General features: G+C 38.2%; 1 protein-coding gene across 1 annotated transcript in view; it reads right to left on the bottom strand.

The window, feature by feature from the left end:
* Positions 1-23,482, bottom strand: part of WDR44 (WD repeat domain 44) — a 90,652-nt gene that overhangs the window by 10,831 nt on the left and 56,339 nt on the right. Inside the window, exons 11-14 of the mRNA XM_037050184.1 lie at positions 20,911-21,049; positions 18,793-18,857; positions 7,377-7,490; positions 1,517-1,639 (exon numbers count right to left, since the gene is read on the bottom strand). Of these exons, the coding sequence (XP_036906079.1) occupies positions 1,517-1,639; positions 7,377-7,490; positions 18,793-18,857; positions 20,911-21,049 (441 nt within the window). The remainder of the gene's footprint in view (positions 1-1,516; positions 1,640-7,376; positions 7,491-18,792; positions 18,858-20,910; positions 21,050-23,482) is intronic.

Below are 23,482 nucleotides of genomic sequence, written 5' to 3'. Positions count from 1 at the left end.
TAGGGCCTCTTAAAAAATCACTAGGTCAGTAGAATTTTTAGAAATAGGGCTTTTCGGTTTCCAAAATAAAACCAAAAAATATAGAAAAATTACTGACTAAACAGAAATGTTAATAATAATGTACTACATAGATACACCTAATACTTCTCTCTTTCCACTGACACATCATAGTTAAAACAGAGGTACAGAAAGGATTTTGTTCACAGCTGCAGTGAGGGGTAAATCCATCCTTTTACTGCAATCTTGGTTGACAGGTGGGGTGTTATTCAGAAAGTCTTGATGGTTAAAAATGGTAGGTATTCACATACATTAAACATTTTAAATTTTGAGATGTTCTTAACCAAATTTTTTAAGAGTTCAGAATTATTACTGCCTATGTTATAAGCTTGCCCAGGGAAGGAAACTACATTGAGGAAAACAAACGTTACTCTTCTCTCTTCATCTGGAGAAAAAGAGGAAGAAATGTGAATCTAAGTGAAGCACTGCATGAAAAGGGTAATGGGCACTAGTCATATAGAGATGAGGATGTGATTGGAAATGTAATCATACATCAATGCAGGAGAGGGAAAGTAATCATACATCAACCTGAGTCAGCCTAAGCGCCCCACTTACTTGAACCTAGCTCATGAAGTAGAAACAACATGTGACTCCCTTTGCTTATATAGTCGTAAACAATGAAAATTAATTTAGCCTTATGCGTTTGATGGCTCTATCCTATATGGGCAGAAGACAGGTCTGCAATTCCACGACAGTAGAATTTTCCTTTTACTTGAAATCATATGAAATACTTTCTTCCCAGAGGAAAGATACTAAAAGATTTTCTACATTGAAAATAATGCCAATTAAACTACAACTACAACCCCCACAAGACTGGCTCACACACTACTTGACTGATCAGTCAAGCAGGTTGACTAAGACACTATTTATGGAAGTACACATCAGTGCATCTGTTTTGGAAAACTATGCTGTATCTGATGAGCTAAAATATACAATTCTCTTTCTCTCTCAAAAACCCCCCAGAAAATAAAAAAGAAGTGATCTGAAGAATAACAATGCTTCTAGACATTAAACAGGAACTCAGCATTATCTTATAACAAATTTTGGACTTTGCTTCTTTCAACCTTTTGCTTTTTGTCTTTTCCCTTCCCAGCCTTCCCACAACTATTCTTGCCTATATGCTTCCCTTTCTCATTTATCCACTTGCTCGCTTCTCTTCTTCCACCATTTCCAATCTCTCATCTTCAACGGGATCCTTAATTTACACCCTGCATTTCTTACTAAAGATTTAGAATGACTTTTCATTGTTATATTCAGAACATAACATTTCCAGTTTTAATAGAGATTAGCAAAATATGTATTTCCTTTCTAACTTTTAAAGCAAAATGAAAGACTAAATTAAGTTGTTCTAAACTATGTGCCTGTTAATTTTTTTCCTGTAATCCAACTACCCTCCAGAGAAACCTGGTTCCCTCACCTTTCTTATAGTATAACAAAAAATATATAAACGATTACTTACTCTTGGATGAAAAGCTATGGCAGTGACAAAATCTATATGCTGAAAACAGCAAAGGCATTCTCTTCTGGAAATATGCCATAATCTGACTGTTTTATCCATCGAAGAAGAAAGCAGAAAGTAGTTCTATGGGAAAAATTGCCATTGATTATTTTACTACCACGTGGGGGGGAAAAGCTACACAGCGTAAGAAAGTACAAAAGATTATATCCAATTCACTTGGAAGATCCCAGGTTTTTCAAAACTATTAAATACCATTATTTCTTACATGATAAGATTTTTTTCTCATTACGTATTCTGGAATTATACTGGAATTCAGCTATGAATCTAAGGCAGGTATTCATTTGATTGTCATTTCAGTTATTTTTACATTGACAGCACAGGCAAATTTAAACTCACATGGATTCTCTGTCACGTAAAATACTTTAAAAAAGACTACTCTATAATACAGCATGGAAATGAAAAGTTATTGTGCACCTGTCACACTGTAGGCAAGAAAATTAGAGAATAGAAATTGTCAAATCCACAAGCAAAATAGAACCATAGGTACAGAAACAAGGAAGAGATTGACAGTGACCAGAGGGGAGGAGGATAATGGTGGAAAGAAGGGGAAGGGACTAATCAAGGGACATGTATGAGTGACACAAGGACATGGACAACAGGGTGGGGACTGACTGTGGAAGCAGAGTGTGGGTGAGGCAGCAGAGAGCAATGAGGGAAAAATCAAAACAACTGTAACAGGACAATAAAATATTCAATTAAGAAAAAGTAAAAAGAAAATTAAGAAAATATTCAGTTAAGAAAAAAAAAGAAAAAAAGAAACTGTCAAATCTCTCAGAATAGACCACAGAATTTTCAAAGCTAGAAAAGGGTAGTATTACTCATTTAGGCATTGTGATGGAGCATCACTCAGGAACCAAACATCTATCTGTCAAATGCTTCCAGCTGCCCTGGAGGTTGGTTGGAGCACTGTCCCATGCGTGGAAAGGTTGTGGGTGTGATCCCTTGTCAGGGAATTTATGAGAGGCAACAGATTGATCTCCCCCACCACAAAAAAAAAAAGGCAATGAAAAAATGTCCTCAGCTGAGGATAAAAAAAAAAAAGCTTCCAGCTGGCAGAAGCTCTTTATTTCTAAACACAATGTATTTAAGGGGAGAACTATGAGTTATATCGAATGTGGAAACCCAAATGAGACCCTAGCATTCTTTGGTATGCATAAAAGTGTTCAAGAAACTGAAGTACTGACAAGCTTTAATGAGTACTTACAATATGCTAAACATTGTTCTTAGCACACCTCGAGGTAGGTATATTAGCCCCTTTTTACAAAAGAGAACACTGAAGCAGAGGTTAAATAATTCGTCTAAGACTACACAGCCTGTCAGTGGCGGAGTGGGCAGCGTGGCTCTAGGTACGGGCTCTAATCACTACACTGTTTTGCAGACTACTTGAGTAGAAGACACTGTGGAAAACAACCAGATGCTTTGTCTTTTCCTTAAAGCAATGAAAGACACCATTATACTTGATCTCAGCCAAAAGGCTGAGAAGCGATAAAATCTTATATCTACAAATGTAGAAAGACTAAGCATAAATATTGATTTGGGTATGTAACTGTACTGATATACACATGCTCTTTGGGCTAGTATCTAAGGTATACATTTTACATGGTTTACCTGGTTTTAAATAGATGGTGTATTTGTGATTAAAAAACAGAATTTTAAAGAATAAACTTGTTACAAAATATAAAAAATAAAAAAACAAATATAGAAAAAAAATCCCAGAATTTTGAAAGATCTAAAATAACTTTAAAACATTTAATAACAATCATTTTTATTTTTAAGATCTACTTAGTTCCAGACAAGTTTTGAAGAGTATGTGCAGTTTACCTTATATTTCCTCTTAAAAACAACTATATAAAAACTAAATCTATGGTCTCTTGTTCATTAAAACTAACTTTATTCAATTCATGCAATAGTCCATTGCTTGAAGTATATGAAAAAAAAATAGGAAGACATGCCTAGAAGTAAAGATGCTGAAGACATGTTAAGATTTTATTCTAATATGCCAAGAGATTTCTGTTCAATGAATACTTATTGAATTGGTCAAATTAAATTATCTTATTAAAGTAAGCATAATCTTGGGAGTCAAAGTAATTAGATTCAAATCTAAGTTCTGACCATAACTAGTTTTGGGATCTTGGATGGGCCACAGGCCCTGTCTTCTAATCTACAAGATGAAATATTACCTACCTCATATGGTTATTATTGTAAGAATTAATGAGGTAATTCTTGTTACCTGGCACAAAATAAGTGTTCAATAAAAAAAAAAACCCACTGTAAACCCCTATTGTGCTAGGTACTGAAAAGAAAAAAATAGTAAAATAAGATCTGGTCCCTACTGTCAAGGGGCTTGGAATCTTGCTGCAAACAAGACTTAGAGTCCCAGCTGGTGTGGCTCAGTGGATTAAGCGCAGGCCTGGGTTGCGGGTCAGGTTCCCCGGTGTGGGGCATATGAGAGGCAACCACACATGGATGTTTCTCTCCCCCTCTCTCCCTACCCCTCTGTCTAAAAATAAACAAATAAAAAATTTTAGTAGTTAAGTAAAAAATGAAAGTTAAATCCTTATGTATGTATAGCCTCTTGGTTCTGTTACTCTGGAGAACTGTGACTGATACAGTGGTCAGTGGAAAACTAATGTCTTCCACTTAGTGTGACATTTCAGAAAAAAATACTAGTTTGCTTTAACAAAATAAGATTAGTACAACAAGAAAAATAAAATACATAGGAATAAACCTAACCAAGGAGGTAAAAGACCTGTATGCAGAAAACTACACAACACTGTAGAAAGAAATCAAGGAAGTCATAAACAAATGGAAACATATACCATGTTCACGGATTGGAAGAATTAACATCATCAAAATGTCCACACTACCCAAAGCCATTTACAGATTCAATGCAATACTTATTAAAGTACCAATGGCATATTTCACAGACATAGAACAAACACTTCAAAAATTTATATGGAACCCTAAATGACCCCAAATAGCAGCTGCAAATCTGAGAAAGAAGAGCAAGGTAGGAGGAATCACTATACCTGATACCAAACTGTATTCCAAGACCACAGTAATCAAAACAGCCTGGTACTGGCATAAAAACAGGCACGTAGACCAATGGAACAGAATAGACAGCCCAGAAATAAACCCAAGTCTCTATAGTCAATTAATATTTGACAGAGGGGGCAGTATCATAAAATGTAGTAAAAATAGCCTCTTCAACAAATGATGTTGGGAGAGCTGGACAGCTACATGCAAAAAAGTGAAACTCGAGCACCAACTTATACTATACAAAAAAGTTAATTCAAGGTGGATAAAAGATTTAAATATAAGTCGTGACACCATTAAAGTCCTACAGGAGAACATAGGCAGGAAAATCTCAGATATTCCACGCAACAATATTTTCACTGATGTGTCCCCTAGAGCAAGGGGCATAAAAGGAAATAATAAACAAATAAGACCTCATCAAAATAAAAAGCTACTGCTCGGCTAAAGAAAACAGGATTAAAATGAAATAAGAACCAACTGCATGGGAAGACATATTTGCCAATGACACCTCAGACAAGCGCTTGATCTCCAAAATACATAAAGAACTCACATGACTCCACTCTAAGAAGACAAGCAACCCAATTAAAAAATGGGCAAAGGACTTGAATGGACACTTCCCCAAGGAGGACACACAGAGGGTCCAGAGACATATCAAAAGATGCTCAGTATTGCTAGCCATCAGGGAGATACAAATTAAAACCACAATGAGATACCACGTCACATCAGTGAGAATGGCCATCATAAACAAAGCAACAAACAAGTGTTGGTGAGGATGTGGAGAAAAGAACCCTAGTGCACTGTTGGTGGGATTGCAGACTGGTACAACCACCATGGAAAACAGTATGGAACTTTCTAAGAAAACGAAAAATGGAACTGCCTTTTGACCTGGCAATTCCACTGTTGATTTTATACCTTAACAATTCTGAGACACCAATCCAAAAGAGCCTATGCACCCCAATGTTCATAGCAGCACAATTTACAACAGCCAAGTGCTGGAAGAAACCCAAGTGCCCATCAGTAAATGAATGGATCAAGAAACTATGGTACATCTACACAATGGAATTCTATGCTGCAGAAAGGAAGAAGGAGCTCCTACACTTTGCAACAGCATGGATGGAGCTGGAAAGCATTACGCTGAGTGAAATAAGCCAGGCGGTGAAAGACAAATACCATATGATTTCACCATTAAAAGTAACCTAATCAACAAAATGAATAGGCAAGCAAAATATAGCCAAAGACATTGAAATTGAGAACAGGATGACAGTGATCAGAAGGGAGAGGGGAAGGGATAATAGGGGGAAACGGTGAAGGGTTTACAGGAACAATTGTAAAGGACATGTGGGCCCTGGCTGGTATAGTGCAGTTGATTGAGTGCGGGCTGCGAACCAAAGCGTCACTAGTTCAATTCCCAATCAGGGCACATGCCTGGGTGCAGGACAGGTCCCCAGTGGGGGCCACATGAGAGGCAGCCACACATAGATGTTTCTTTCCCTCTCTTTCGCCCTCCCCTCCGTTCTGTATACAAACAAATAAATAAAATAAAATCTTAAAACATAAATAAAGGACATATGGACAACAACAAGGGGTGGAAATGGGGGAGGCAGGTGGGGAGGGCTGGGGTGGTGGGGAGGGATGAGAAGAAAATGCAGAAAACTGTACTTGAACAACAATAACAAATAAAGTAAAATAAAACTAGTGCAAGGCCCCCAAATGTGTGCTTTGCACTAACTGCTCCAGATGAATAAAATGATCAGATTAAGGATTGCATTTCCATCTTCTGACAACTCAGTCAGATTTCACACAGGGTGGAGAAGGAGTACAAAGACACAATTAGGGCTCAGTTTAAAACCAGACTACAAAGTAAGATCCAAGTTTCTTTCAGGTTAGAGAAAGTCATGACTGATGCGCTATGAAAAGCATCTAGACATCTAAATAAGCATGATGGGAACAGCAATTCATAAATGGAGTGGTTCAAAGCTGAAGCTCAGAGAAATTTGGACTTGCCAATTTATACAAGTGGTACCTTTCTGGCACATGAGGTTCTCCTGACATGGTTATCATATAATGGGCATTGCCAGTATTCTTCATAGTATTTTGTTAACTCAGTTGACTTTTCTCAATTTAAGGTTTTTAAATACTACTCCCCCCATCAAATTCTTAATATATTTTAGATTCTGATTATTGACAAATTTCAATATAAAGAAAGTGTAAGATGTCATGCAAAAATTCTTCCTGCTTTGAAGACCTTCAGTCAAATTCAAAATCTATTTATATTTTCACAAAATTGTGAAAATATCTGATCAGTGGTCAAACAGACCCCCTACTTCTGAAATAATTTTGTTCTAAGGGAAAAAAATCACAAAATTAAGGTTTATCATTAATTCACAGAATACAAACGTTAAACCTAAATTTATAATTTCACTAATGTAGCAGGTTAGCCCCAAAACAGTCTTGATTAGGTAAGATCAGACTTCACCTTTGTAGATGAAGTCAGATCCATTTTGCTTAGGATCCTTTGCAAAATTATAAAAGAGGCAAAAGGTCTAGTACTTAAACAGATACAGATAGAGGCTGTTAATATAAACATTTTCTTATGAGCCTAATGTGATATCTCTTTTAAATTTTGATTAATTTGTACAAATTGCACAGTATATATATGACCATTCAAACACTTGACAGCATGACAATTACACAAATGAAAATGTTTTTCTCCTAAAGTATAGTTACACAGAATTAATACACAATCCAAGTAAAAATTTCCTACTTTAGACCATGAAAGATCAAGGAGATCAGCAGTATGTCCTTTATATTTGCAAAATGGCCGTTGTCGAAATGGTGCATTTTTATCATCGGGGTCTTCATCAGCTCCACTGCATACCTATGTAGACAAAGACAAACGTGAAAACTAGTGAAACGAAGGCTTTATGCACTTCCCACCGTATCTGTTCTCCCATCATTTTGCACGGTGCTTGATTGAAACCTTGATCCACCAAAAGCAAACTCCCCCTTTATGCCGAATTTACTATTATCACCTCTTCACCTCCTTGACCTAATAAATAACAAACCAAGGTAATCAACTGAAGACATTGTGCTAACACAATCTTTTCCCTCCCTAACAGAGCCAGCACCACAGGGTGATAGGCTAATCAAAATAAGCTCATTCCCTTTTTCAGTGATGACTGGTTTAGAAATGGGCAAATGGTACAATTTTGATCTATTAGACATGAGGGAATGTTTATTGTAGGAGGCAGTAAGGGGAGGCTCTAAAACGATTTCCTTGTTCTTAACAGGGCATACTAAGAGTCCTTCCGCTTTCCTGCTTCCAAACGTTGCTATCTGCATGTGACACCTATGAGTGTAGCGAACATCGGAGGGACCATGAGGGAAACCATCCCAAGAGAATAACAGATCAAGAATAGCAAAGCAGGAAGATGGTAGGACCCCGTGTCCCTGCTGATACTACAGGGCTGCTCAAGTAGCCACCCCTGGAACAGCCTTACATTCGGAACTTGTTTCTTCATTGTTTAAGGCATTTTCAGTTGGATTTCTGTTCATGGAAGTCAAAAGCATCCTGACAGAGGTAGGTGAAAAATAATGCCATTGTTTTGTGCCGTGCATTTAGTTTACAACATGCCTCTGTAGTCATTACCTCAATGAATCCTAACAAGTCTGAGAGGTAGGTATCAGCACTAGGAAGATAGAGAGATGAAGAAAAAAAAAAAAACAAGTCTCGAAGAAGTTAAAATAACACATTCAAGGTCACATAGCCACCTACAAACAGCAGAAACAAAGCAGAAATACAAACCATTCAACTTCAAGTTCAGAGATTGTTCCTGAAATGTTATAGAGGATATTAGCATAAGCAAAAATATGGAGTGTTAGCTAAGTCTTAAGGGTAGACAGGATGATGAGGATGGAGAAAACAGTATATGGGGATTAAGGTAAAAAGGTACTTTGAGACCAGATCATAAAGAGTCTCGAATTTGTGGCTTAAAAGTTTAAACATTCTAATACAATGGAGCAGCAACACGAGTTTCTGAAAATAAAAAATAACATGATCTGATGGGTACTTTAGAAAGAGAATGCTGGGTAATAGTGTAAAAGGCCATCTGGAGAGAGAGAATGGAAGCAGAAAGAGCTGTCAATAAGTTTAAGAAAGAATAATGAGGGTTTAAAGTAGAACAGTGGGCATGGGGCTAGATTAAAAGCTACCAATTTTACTGGTCTAGAATTTTACAGCTAATAAAAATATCTTCACAGCTTCTGTGGAGATAGACCAGCCACACAAATGCCCTGACCTTTTGCCAAGTACTACTAATCCTAGATGACTATAGCTACTTCCCCTAATTTTGCTGCCAGCCCCAGGGGCACTGCTTGGATGCATAAACTAGGCAGGCTTTTCCCATTACATCAAATTCCACCTTGTCTTAAATAATCGTTTACATTTAATTAACTCCTTAACATATTTCCTCTAACAGTGACTCCAGATCTCTTCTTCCTTAAATATCCATTTTCTTCTCCCCATATTCCACCCTTAAAAATACTTAATGTGTTTTCTTTTAAGATTTTTATTTATCTTCAGAGGGGAAGGGAAGGAGAGGGAGAGAAATATCGATGTTTGGTTGCCTCTTGTGCATCCCCTGATGGGAACTGGCCTGCAACCCAGGCATGTGCCCTGACTGGGAATCGAACCGCAATCCTTTGGTTTGCAGGCCTGCGCTCAATCCACTGAGCTACACCAGCCAGGGCTTTAATGTTTTTCTGATTATAAAGTAATATACGTTCAGTGTAGACAATTCAAACTCCCCCAGAAAGTAGAATGATTAAAATCAATACTACCCATAATCTGCTAACATTTTGATCTTCAATCTTCCTTTTTTTTTAAAAAGATTTTATTAATTTCCTTTCTGAGGGGAAGGGAAGGAGAGAAGGAGAGAAATATCAATGTATGGTTGCCTCTTGTGAGTCCCCTGCTGGGAACTAGCCTGCAACCTAGGCATGCACCCTGACTGGGAACTGAACCGCGATCATGTGGTTCGCAGGCCTGTGCTCAATCCGCTGAGCTACACCAGCCAGGGCTTCCAATCTTCCTTTTTAAAAAACATAATTGAAATCATATTATATACATAACTCAGTACCTTACTTTTTATCATGTCATGAGTGTTATCTGTATTCCACTCTTTGAAAACATTTATGAGCTGCATATGACTGCTGCATAATTTAGTCATTCTCCAATATCTTGCTCATTCAGGCATTTCCATTTTTTCTAATATAATGGCAATTCAACAAACAATCTGGAACCTGAATCTCATCCCTATCTTTTTTAAAAAAAATTCTCACCCTGGCTGGTGCGGCTCAATGGATTGAGCACGGGCCTGTGAAGCAAAGGGTCGTCGGTTCGATTCCCAGTCAGGGCACATGGCTGGGTTGCAGGCCAGTTCCCAGCAGAGGATGCACAAGAGGCAACCATACATTGATACTTCCCTCCCTCTCTCCTTCCCTTCCCCTCTAAAGATAAATAAATAAATAAAATCTTTTAAAAAAATCAAATATAAGGGCTATTATCTGGTCAAAAGATTTAAACCTGAGACTTTTATAGTATCTTGTTATTTGTTTTAATAAAAGCAGGTAAGTTTATTTAAAAATTTTCAAGAAATATGTAAGTATAGTCAAACAATGACAAAATTCTACCTCTTACAGATAACTACTAGTAATAATTTAGAGTGTATCCTTTATGTTTTTTATCTATATTTATAGACATTTCAGTCAAAATTGGGATAATGTTGTATCCAATTTTCATATTACATTTTATTTTGAATATTTTAATGTCATTAAGTAGTCTTTGAAAACAATTTAAGAATGGAATAATATTCTACTGTATGGACTATTACATAGTTTTTATTTCCCAACTGTTAAAAATTTAGCTTGTTCAAGTTTTTGCTCTTATGAGAACACTGATATGAAAATCCTACTACCTACATTTTGGGGCATATCTGATTACTTCTTTATAATTGATTTTTAAAGGTAGAATTATTAAAAATAGAATTACTAAATAAAATATACTTTAATTGATATATCTCTCTAAATAGATATCTGCATCTAGAGATACTTATCTACATAAATGTGTTTTCATACATAAATATAATATGTAAAATTTTATTATGAACATTTCAAACATATATGGAAATAGAATATAGTAAATAGTACAATGAACCCCATGCATCCATTGCCTGCTTTAACAATCATGATTTTTACTCATCTTGTTTTATCAATCCTCCCACTTTTATGTATTTGCTTACTTTTGCTGGAGCATATCAGTAAATACTCTATATGCATCTCTAACTAATAAGCCCTCCTTTAAACACAACTACAAAGCCATCACCACACCTAAAAAATACAATTTGTATCATATAATAACAGGGTTGTCAAACTCATTTTCACTGGGGGACACATCAGCCTCGTGGTTGCCTCCAAAGGTCCGAAATAATTTTAGGATGTATAAATGTAACTTTTCCTTAACTGTTCAGGAGTTGAAATACATTCGGCCCTTTGAAGGCAACTGCGAGGATGATGTGGCCCCTGGTGAAAATGAGTTTGACAGCCCTGATCTAATATCTAATCCATATCCAAATACCCTGACCCAAATACCTATCTAAAAATATAATTTTAACCTTACACTGCTATGAAAACTTGTAAGCCTTTTTGATATTTAGTAGCACTTACCAGATACTGTATTAGTTACTTGATATACCAAATAAACAACATTTCTTGTCTTATAACCTATTCCCAATATTCAAAAGCCAGAATAAACTTTTTAACATGTCAGATTTATGTCACTCTCTGTTCAAAAACCCTCCATTAGCTTCTCTCTTTCTCAAAACGATAGCCAAAGTCCTTGCAATGGCCCATACACTATGATGGTTCCATCCACATCTTTGTGACTTTATTTTCTATTATTCTCCCCATCACTCACTGGCTCCAGCTAACCCAAGCCTGGATGCTGTTTCTTTTCTTTTTTTTTCTAAATTGGAAGATTCTATTTCACTATCACCTGAATTTTTATTTTTTCCCCAATTTTTTTATTTAATTATTTTTCAAGTACAGTTTTCTATTACTCCCATCCCATCCTCGTGCTCCCCCCTCCCGCCCATTTCCACCCTTCTCAGTTGTTGTCCATGTATCCTTTATATTTGTTCCTCTAAATCCCTCCCCTATTTCCCCTGAAATTCTCTCCCCTCTCCCCTCTGGTCGCTGTCAGCCTGTTCTCTATTTCAGTGTCTTTGGTTATATTTTGCTGGCTTGTTTGTTTTGTTGTTTAGCTTCCTGTTAAAGGTGAGATCATATGGTATTTGTCCTTCACCACCTGGCTTATTTCACTCAGCATAATGCTTTCCACTTCCATCCATGATGTTGCAAAAGGTAGGAGCTCCTTCTTTCTTTCTGCTGCATAAAATTCCATTGTGTATATGTACCATAGTTTTTTGATCCATTCATTTACTGACAGGCACCTGGTGATGCTGTTTCTTTAACACAACAGAACTCCTGTGTTATAGCAGTTTTGGTTGCTGCTCACTCTACCCAGAATTTTCTTCTACAAATACAGCCATATGATCCCTTCCGCACCTCCTTCAGATTTTGCTCAAACGACAAACTCTTGGTGAAGCTTTGCTTGTCCACCTTATTTATTCCTAGTCACTCCATTTTATCTGCTTTCTTTTACTCAAAATTTATCACCTCCTAATATATTACAAAATTTACTTATTTGTCTCCCACTACTAGAATTTGAATTTCCTCACAATAGATATTTGTGTCTCTTTTGTTTACTATATCCCCAATTCCTAGAGGAGTGATTAACACATAATAAGCACTCAATAAATACTTGGGGACTAAATGAAGACAGTGCCAGGCCTTAAGATGCCAACTAGTGGAGCATAATGGGTAAGAGCATAAGCTCTAGAGACGGATCAGAGCTGGGTTCTAATTCTGACACTGTATCTATCAACTGCATGAATTGGTGAGTTACTTGTTCTCTTCTAAGCCTTCTTCTTCATCTATAGAACAGAGTTCTTGAGAGTATTTCACAACAGCATCAGGACTGTTGTGAGGTTCTATGAGATAAGATATCAATTGTACAATTTATTAGCAAAGTACCTGGAACATAGTAAGGACACACACAAAATGTTAGCTGTTGTTATATACATTGATACAGTAGAATAAGTGCGTTTAACAGAACTATGGGCAAAGTACCCATATGAATAATTATGCATTAAGTAAAGCAAGGAATGCTTCCGGGAGGAGACCTGACTCTGAAATAAATTTATGAGGTAAAGGAGAATAGCACATGTAAATACATAGAATCCACAAAAGGGCAACAATGAATAATTGAGTGGCTCAGAAAATAAGGTCTGTGAGAAGGAAGGTTGGGAAATAAAATGAACTGAGGTCAGAGTGATCTCTAAAAAGCCTGAGTCAAGCTAAGGAATTTGGCCTTGATTCTAGAGGAAAATAGAGTGCCAAAAGGAGTGATTAAATAGGAGTAACATGATCAGATTTGTTTTACAGGAAAGTAATTCTGCTGGCATTGTGGATGAAAGACTGGAATCTGGGAAAGAGCTCTAATAGTCCAGGTAAGAGATAAAGCCAGGATTATAGCAGTGGAAATGAAAGGAATGGCCAGATTCCAAAGACATTTGGGCAAGATGTGGTAAATGAGCAAACACTGTAAGGAGGGAAGAGAGTAAAAAGTGATCACAGCTTCTAACTCAGGAGATGGTATTATTAAACGGTGAACTGACATCAAGTACACTCTCAAAGGAGTGGCTTTTTTGGGAAAATTATATGTATTGTGCTGAATTCTGTTTTGGAGATATATTAACATTGTTGATGCCTGTCTTCCTCCATGCATATAGGTCCTTGGCATGGATTGTCCACTGCATCTTTATATTTTCAGTGCCTAACACACTGTTGACTAAACCAATTCTAAACCAATGCATATTTTAAATAAAATGTCGCATATGTAGAATTTCACAAAAATTACTTCTCATTCCTTTACAGTTAACTCCCTTCTCCGAGCTTTTGATTCTACTGATCTTGTTTTTCAAGATTTCATTTATTTATTTTTAGAGAGAGGGGAAGGGAAGGAGAAAGAGTAGGAGAGAAACATCCATGTGCGGTTGCCTCTTATGTGGCCCCCACTGGGGACCTGGCCTGCGACCCAGGCATGTGCTCTGACTGGGAATCGAATCAGCAACTCTTTGCTTCACAGGTCGGTGCTCAATCCACTGGGCTACACCAGCCAGGGTTGATTCTACTGATCTTGAAGGGGATCAGACTATGTCACATCCAAATATGTTTCCCTTTGCATAAGAATTATTTTGAGCTGAAGGCAACTTAGAAGAAATAGACATAAGAAAGTCTCTACCCTCCCCCTTTCTACCTGAAAGCAGAACATAAAATTCCCTTTGTGAAGGCATCTTCCCCTCACCTCTCCTTTACCAGGAAGGGGAGAATGAATCTTATCTCTGGAGATAACTCACAGTACTTTACTAAATAATCTTTATCTTACATTAATTTCATCTAATACATTTACCTTCCTACAACTTACTGCCGCTAAAAGCCTAAACCCTCTTCTTCTTTGTCTTTTCCACCAACACAGACTTATTGCTCTTTGTTAGAATGATATTAACCCCCCCCCCAAAATTAACCCTCTGGGCTTAGCCATTTCTTTGGAACTGCCCCTATGTTTCTTTATTAAAAAGATTTTACTTATTTATTTTTAGAGGGGGGAAGGGAGGGAGAAAGAGAAAGAGTGAAACATCAGTGTGTGGTTGCCCCTTGTGTGTCCCCTACTGGGGCCCTGGCCTGTAACCCAGGCATGTGCCCTGACTGGGAATCGAACTGGAGACCCTTTGGTTTGCAGGCTGGCGCCCAATCTACTGAGCCACACCAGCCAGGGTGCCGTACTTTTCTACGAAGACGTCCACATACATATCATTTTGCCTCTTTAAAAATTTTAATTTTTATTTACTGATTTTAGAGACAGAGAGATAGAGATTGATTTGTTGTTTCGCTTATTTACGTATTTGTTGGTTGATTCCTCTATGTGCCTTGACCGAGGATCGAAAAGGCAACCTTGGCACATTCAGACAGTGCTCTAACTACCTGGGCAACGCAGCCAGGGTCCATTTCTCCTCATAATCTGTCCTTCGTCAGGTTATTTTGTAGATCCCAGCTGCAGAAACTAAGAGGGTAGAGGGATTTTTTTCCTCCTCTACAATCTATTCTCGAAAGTTCTAAGCACCAGTTAAATGCTACAATACCTATATTGATATTCCGCGAATCAAGCCCACCAAGCATACATTTACTCAATAAAAGCATTTATTTGAGGTCAATTGCATACTTACAACCTCTAGTGTCAAGAAGAAATTTTACAAGTCTCTAGCATAATGGAGCAAACTATGCTCTTCACTCTTCTTTTGTACCTTATGTTTACTGAGCTACTTTTGAAAACCAACAAAAACAGAGAATGTAACAGCCAGAGCCCTAGGCTCAGTGTGACCAATGAGTAGGTGGTGGATCTGGTGTGCATCACGCTGTAGGCCTTACTGTGTAACAGTGTTACATGGATGCTAAGAAGATGAGAGTGAGAATGCAGTTCAAAAGAGATACAACATATCACTATCATGTGAAAAAAGAAAAAAGAACACATCTATCAGGAAAATAACTTCACTGTGCTTACTGTGCTTCACTACAGCTAGCACTAGGTTCAAAGATAACAACTGATACCGAACTCCAAGGGCATATGAAATAGAATAGAGGCCTCTTTTAACTGTCCCAATAGAATTACATAAGTAAAAGAAACCCCAGACAATCTTTTCCTGAAAACAACAGATAGAAAATGGTACTCAACTTCTCCACAAAAAACAAAAGAAAACAAAACAAAAACAATAGTACTCCAGGGGGTCACTACATTTTGTGTCAAAAAACTACTTTGCTCCTCATTTAAAAGGCTTTGTACTCAAACAAATGGGAGTTACGTAGGGTTTGGGGGTGCATGGGTCAAAGTAATTAAAAATCTGTAAGTAGGATTGTTGAAATAAGTATAAAACAAGATAGTACAAATAGTCCCTGTTTTTAATAGTAACCAATGCCTAGAAACTATGGTGAATTAAACTAATAAGAGCAAACGCTTTCCCCTATAGCAAAGCAGTTAAAAATGTCTCCATCTACTCCATTAGTCAGCGAAGATTTTCTGGAGGGAGCAGGCCTTGAAAACTGGGCAAGCTTGGAATAGAAAGAAGGGAGACTATAGGCACCCAGATAAGGGGAATAGGAGCAAGGGGAGAGAAGCAAGAAGTCAAAACTGACTCAAGACTATCACATTTAGACATAGGGTTAGGTTCCAAGGATACTAAGATCTGTGAAGTACAGTTCTCTGCCTTAAATTAGCCAGAGCCCAGCCAATGAGACATGCTGCCAAGAAAGACACGGTGATAGCAACGTCAAAGTACATATGATGTACTGTTAGAACACAAATGAGGAACAATTCTGCCTGCTTGATTCAGGGAAAATAAAGAGAGAGATAACATATTTGGGCTGAATCTTGAGGGATGACTAGGGCTTTGCCCTATGAGGAAAGGGGACAGGAAGGGCATTCCCCGCAAATCAAACATAGACACAGACATGAATGTGAGTGTTTAGGATACATACCTATATCCAGCAAAGCAAACAGGATGCACAGGCACTAGGAAATTAGAACTGAGTTAAAAGGGTAAGATGAAGCAATATCAGGAAGGATATTATTCTGTAGGTTACAAGGAGTCATCCGAAGATTTTAAATCACAAAATAGCAGTCAGTACTGTATTAAAAAAAAATTCTGGTGGCAGTGTAGAAAATGAATTGGGTAGAGACCTGAGAAGGAAAAACTGATTAGGAGGCTACAGCAAACATTCAAATGAGTATCAGGAGTGTCAAGGGCTGAGATGATGTGAATGACAATGGGAGGTGAGGGGACAGATTCCGTGGGCATTTGGAGGTTGACATAGAGTGGATGGGAATTTGTAACTAATGTGATATGTGGGTAAGAAAGGAAAATTAATAGTGTTTTTGACTGAGTTAAAAAGCTACCTTATGGATGCTGATGGCATTAAAGATGGTTCAAGAGAAACAGGGTTGTGTACAGATAAAAATGTATCGGTGAAGATCATTAACATCTCTCCAGTTACACAAGCCTGGGAATCTTTCTAGCCTACTCATTTACTAGCTAGTCAGTCTCCAAGTCCTAGAAATCCATTTTTTTCACTTCTCTTGAATCCAGCTCATCTTTATGGATTCTAGACCTACCGCTATCATAATGTATCATAATCGAAGTACTCATTCCTCTCCTGAATTAATAACCTCTTACGTGGTCTCCCTGTCTCTACACTGCAGCCCCCAACCAATCTATTCTTTATAAAAAAAATTAAGTCCTCACCTGAAAACATTTTTTCTTGTTCCTAGAGAGAAAGGGAGAGAAACATTGATTGGCTACCTCCCACACACCCAGACTGTGGACTGTACATGCCTTGAGCTTGAGCGGAGACTGAACCCTCAACCTAAGTATATGCCCTGACTGGGAATTGAACCCGCAACCTTTTGGTCATGAAACAATGCTCCAACTTAACCAAGCCACTCCTTCCAAGGTCATCCAATCTGTTCTTTATAGTGCTACAAGAATGCTCTTTCTAAAACAAAAGTCTGCACATTTTAATTAAGATCCTGATCAAAACCCCTCAAAGTGCCTTCTCCCCCAGTAGCTTGCAGGAGAAAGCTCAAATGTCATGGCTTAACACAAAAGACCATTTAAAGCCCCAATCCTGCCTACCTCTCCTACAACTCTCACGTGGAACTGCCTGTAGTGCTTTTCACAAGCCACACTCTTCCAGTCTCCACACCTTTGCACTTGCTTTCATCTCTGAAATGCCCCTTCCTTCCTTCTGCCATATATTACAGTTAACACCTAGCTCAAACAGTAAAGCCTCTGGGAAGCTTGTACTGACACCCTGATTCACAAGGCTCCTTGTGAAGTACCCTCTGTGGCATATTACCATCTGTTACTATAACTGAGGATATGTCTATTTCAGTGGTCAGCATGTTCCTGAGGCCATAGAATACGTCTCTTTTGACTTTGCAGAATCTAGCAGTGCCTGGCACATGGACCAGGCACTCAGAAAACATGAGTTGCTTGAGACCTATTAATTGATGTGCTTGAAGAACATATAGGTGGAGAGATCACACACACACACAGTTTTATGTGAAAGGGTAACACGCCCAAAAAGATCTCATTCTTGTTTAAAAAACATAATGCTATTGAAAGAAGATGAGAATTATGGAGCTAAAGCCAGGTCAGGGCTAAAGATAAGAAGTGAGTAAGTCAACTGAGAATAGCCAAGGACAGGACCCTGAAAAACAGCAACATTTAAGGCGGTGGAAGAGATAGCAGGGATCTAGGAAGAGAACAAGAAAAAACAGAACCCAGAACCATGGGAAGCTGAGAGGAGTATGTTTAGAGTATGGAAAAATTCATGTCAAATACACTAGAGCCAATGAAATCCTAGGAAAATACTGCTGAGCTGGTGGACATAGGTTCTCTTTGTTTATCTCACACTTGCCTAGGTCAATACCTAAGCAGAGGGGAGAACTTAGAATATTATATATTCTACTTTTTAGGGTTAAAATTGGTTATATCTAATCCTCCAGCTCTGAGACTATATGAAAATCATTTAGATCTTTTCAACTACCTAAAACTGTGATAAAGCATTTGTCAAGCTACGATGAAAAAATTAAAATATTTCAGTACCCTTAATTACCTCTTATTCAGGTATCCATTACTATTTCTTAAAAGTATTCAACATGGATTTGAGAAGGGATTTTGTTTCATTTAAGTTTACACGAGCAGTTTGGTAGTTTGAGTAATATTCACTGTCTGACCTTTAAGCGTCACACTGTTCTTTTATTTATCAATTCTAAAAGAAGAAACTCTCCTAACACATCTTCATTTTAATTAAGTGTTTTCATGCAACTGTAATGTCTTATAAACAATAAGGTACTTAAAAAACTCCAAAAGAAAGCAAAGAATAAGGTACTTTTAGTAAGCAAATCATAGCATTTAACAATAGTGACTGTAAAATAACAAACATACCCCAGTGTCTGTATCAGATTTTGATGAATTTAGGCTTTCCTGAGAAGGTGATGGGGACACGCGTCCTGCAAAACAACATAACTGTAAAAAGGCATGTACACGTACATATACACACACCCAATCAGAAATAATGACACAGAACACCTAATTAATAGTCACAGGATGTAACCTTCTAGAAAAATACATGCAACGCATTAACTCTTTAGACAGTAAAATATTTGTTTTAATCACTGTTATACAAAATCTTTATAAAATGACTTAACCATCTTTCCACTTTTAATAAAGTACTGGGTTGGACAAAAAGTCCATTTTGTTTCTTCCATAAAATAAGATACATTTTTCATTTTCACCAATAACTTATTGATTTGGATATTTTGAGTATATCGGCTATCTCCTGCATGTTATAACGCTGCTTGTTCTCAATTAATGTCTTGATTGGATCACCATCAACTTCACCTGATCTACCTGACCGTGGAGCATCGTTCAGCAAGAAATCTCACAAACCATTGGGAAACTTCACAAACCATTTTTGACATGTTTGATCAGTCACAGTTCCTTGTCCATATACCACACAAATCTCTTTTGTCTTTCAGTTGTGTTTTTATCTTTCTTGAAATAATAAAGCAAAATATGCTGAAAATGTTGCTTATTTTCTTCCACCTTCAATATTAAAATGGCTAAACAAAAATTCACCAATTTTGATAAGTTGTTTTTAGATGCACACTGATATGACAGCTGTCACACAATGCAATCTAACAAAATCGTTGTCAAATGAAGTTAAAGACAACTAAGTGCTACTAGAGCTGTCTTATGGGAAAAAACCAAATGAACTTTTTGGCCAACCCAATACTGTTGCATTCTCATTATTCATAGTGAATACAGTCTTGTCAATCATAACAGGTAGCAAGATGAACAATTAAGGATCAGGAAGAGTCTAGGCTGTGGTAAGTCTCAAGGGCCACTGAAAATAGTCTTTTTGCTCCATTTAGGGCATAAAAGAAAAGTAAACTTTGTTTACTGTATTGTCAACTCATTATCACCTTCGATTATGTATCACAACAAAATGGCACAACATAATGCTAGCAATACACACAGGGCTTTTAAAGTATATAGAGCCTTGCTTGCTAGTTTAGTGGACCTTCCTCGGTTTCTATGTTCCTCAAATTGCTGCTTTGACTATACTCTATACTCCTGCCCATGGCCAGCACTATTCTCCTTTCTTCTGTCCCTTATATTCTTGTCTTACAGCTTTGGATGATTGTAGATGGGGCTGAGACAGGGAGGGAGGGAGGGATTTGTTACGAAAATTTATTGCAGTTAAATAATTGTGAGAAAAGAATCCCCAAAGCTTGAAGCTCCTATTTACATAAATTCTGACATACTTTTCCTGATAATTTACCATAACACATAATTATTTTTCACAGTTGTAGTAACTGTATACATAGGCCATGTTCTCAGGTTTCTTTTCCATTTAACCTTTTCCCACATATCCTTTGATGAACTGACAAATCACATTTGCTTTCCATGCTATGTTTCCTTAATCATTCTTCATTTATTGGATGTATACATTATCCTAATTCTTTCTCTACATCACAGGTAGCAAACAAAAGGCCAGTGGGCCAAATCCAGCCCTCCACCTTGTTTTATTGGGCCAGGCACCTTGTTTCTACCCAGCAGCTGCATCGAGCCATGGCTTAACTGTTAAGGAATAGGTACTTTTATTCAGTCCTAAAATTATATTCGGCTGCTTGAAGGCAACCATGAGGCCAGTGTGGCCCCCAGTGAAAATGAGTTTGACACCCCTGCCCTAGATTAATCAGAATTTCACTTTAACCCAGAATGAAACTGAAGATTGCCAAAGGAAACCAAATAACTTAGTTCTCAATAGTGGATGAAATTAACTCTGTACTACATCTGAAAGTTAAAAGCTTTGTGGTAGCTTTTATCACTGAGTTTAGATGCTTTTTGCTGTTGACTCCTGTTTTACTTTTAGGTCTGTGGCTATAGAAAGTAGTGGTTGCTGCAAGTGATTGCCAGTTAAGAGGCATTACTGTGCCTCAAATGTCAAAATGCCAGGTGTCTTTGGCTTTTTAAAGCCCACAAATAAATGAGAAATACCTTCAGTATTGTATTTCATTCGCATATTGTTGAAGTAGTCAAAAGCATTTTTTAAAGCCCATATTCTCACTACATTGTCTTGTCCAGCTGAGGCAAGTAATCTGCCACAATGAGAAAATTTCATGGTCCAAACAGCTCCCTATGAAAATAAAGGAAGGTTCAAAGTTATTATTTTAAACATTAAGACATTAAGTCAAAATTTAAAAAAAAAACATGTCAAATTATACATACTAAGATAATGCTTACATTACTAACACCACTTAAAACCAACAGTTTAATGGAGGAACAACACCATAAAAAGGGTCTCTTCAAAAAAAAGTGAGACAACATACTTGCAGTTTGCCATAATCTAAACTAAGAGTCCCAAGATCCCAAATCTTGTCCATATATTAATGGAAACGGTTCTGAGGTGGCTGGAAAACTTCAAAGTAAAGCACAAATCCTAGTTGGGGATCTCAGTTTACCAGCTGAATTGGGAGTAGGATAGGAGGAGGCAGAGCCTTTAGCACCAACAACTCCTGACCAGGGCTGAGAAAAGAATATGACCCACCCTAGCTGTAACCCTCTTAGTATTGGGCATTTGAAGAAGCGCTGGAACACTGTGGTCTCCTGTTTTTCTCCCAAGAAACAAGGTTTTCTAGTATATGGCTAGAATTCCCAGATAGACACTGAAAACAGTGGGGAAGTTTGTCTATGTGTATGTGTGCATGTTGGGGAAGGGTTAAAGAATGTGCACCCTCGCCCTGAGTGGTGTAGCTCAGTTGGTTAGGCATTGTCCTGCAAAGTGAAAGGTCACTGGTTTGATTCCTGGTCAGGGCACATGCCTGCCCTGGGGATCCCAGTTGGGGCATGTATGAGAGGCAAATGTTCAATGTTTCTCTCTCATTCTGATGTTTTCTTCCCTTTTTCCTGTTCTCTAAATAACATCTTTAAAAAAAAAATGTGGGAATTCTGGCCAAGATGGAGGCATAGGTGGAAACACTGTGCCTCCACACACAACCAGAATTAAGGACAACAAAGATTTAAAAACAAAAACACAACCAGAGCAGACAGAAAACTGAACTGTACGGAAGTCTGACAACCATTCAACTGGACAGTAAGAGGGGTGGAGTCAGTGGCCCGTGGAGAGGGGTCTCAGCAAGAAAAGGTGGTGGCTGACAGAACAGGGTGTGCAGGCGGCATGGGGCTAGCAGACCCTGCGTGTGGGGGGGAAAGGAGCAGAGCGTGCAAAGCAGTTGGCTGACTGTGGTCACACATTCGTGCACAGATAAACTAGGCAAAAATGGGCAGTGAGACAGACTGCACAACCCAGGGCCCCAGCGACAGAAAATAAAGCCTAAAAGCACCGACTGAAAAGGTGCCAGGAGAGACTCCCAGCCTCACAGGAGAGTTCGTTGGAGAGACCCACAGGGTTCTAGAACGTACACAAGCCCACCCACCTAGGAACCAGCACCAGAAGGGCCCAATTTGCTTGTGGAAAGGGGCAGAGGGGAATGAAATCTGAGAGAGAGAGAGCAGAGCAAGCATCATTGGTCCCTCTCTGACCCTGCCCCCACATACAGCATCACAACCCAGCAACTGGGCTGCCCCGCCCTGGTGAACACCTAAGGCTCCACCCCTCATACATAAGAGGTGCAACCAGACCAAAGAAAAATGGCTCAAACAGAAGAACAGATCAAAGCCCCGGAGCGAATACATCTAAACAACCAAGAGATAGCCAACCAATCAGATGCACAGTTCAAAACACCAGTGATCAGGACGCTCACAAAATTGGCTGGGTATGGTTGCAAATTAGATGAAAAAATGAAGGCTACACTAAGTGAAATGAAGGAAAATGCATAGGGAACCAACAGTGGTGGGAAGGAAACTGGGACTCAAATCAAGGGAGTGGGCCAGAAGGAAGAAAGAAACAACCAAACAGAAAAGAAGGAAGAAACAAGAATTCAAAAAAATGAGGAGAGGCTTAGGAACCTCCAGGACATCTTTAAACATTCCAACATCCAAATTATAGGGCTACCAGAAGGGGAAGAGAAAGAGCAATAAGTAGAAAACTTATTTGAACAAATAATAAAGGAGAACTTCCCCAATCTGGCAAAGGAAATAGACTTCCAGGAAGTCCAGGAAGTTCAGAGAGTGCCAAAGAAGGTGGACCCAAGGAGCAACACACCAAGGCACATCATCATTACATTAGCCAAGATGAAAATGAAGGAGGGAATCCTAGAAGCAGCAAGAGATAAGGGGACAGTCACCTACAAAGAAGTTCCCATCAGATTGTCAGCTGATTTTTCAAAAGAAACCTTCCAGGCAAGAAGGGTCTGGAAAGAAGTATTCCAAGTCATGAAAGGCAAGGACCTACATCCAAGATTGCTCTATCCAGCAAAACTTTCATTTAGAATGGAAGGGCAGACAAAGTGCTTCTCAGATAAGGTCAAGTTCAAGGAGTTCATCATCACCAAGCCCTTATTCTATGAAATGCTAAAGGGACTTATATAAGAAAAAGAAGATAAAAAATATGAACAGTGAAAGGACAGCAAACTCACAGTTATTAACAACCATACCTAAAACAAAAGCA

This window comes from Sturnira hondurensis, unplaced genomic scaffold (genome assembly GCF_014824575.4).
Source record: "Sturnira hondurensis isolate 20B ecotype Veracruz unplaced genomic scaffold, ASM1482457v3 Scaffold0006566, whole genome shotgun sequence".
NCBI lineage: Eukaryota > Metazoa > Chordata > Mammalia > Chiroptera > Phyllostomidae > Sturnira > Sturnira hondurensis.
The sequence above is the reverse complement of the archived record's forward strand: the minus strand, read 5'-3'. Positions and strand labels throughout refer to the sequence as shown.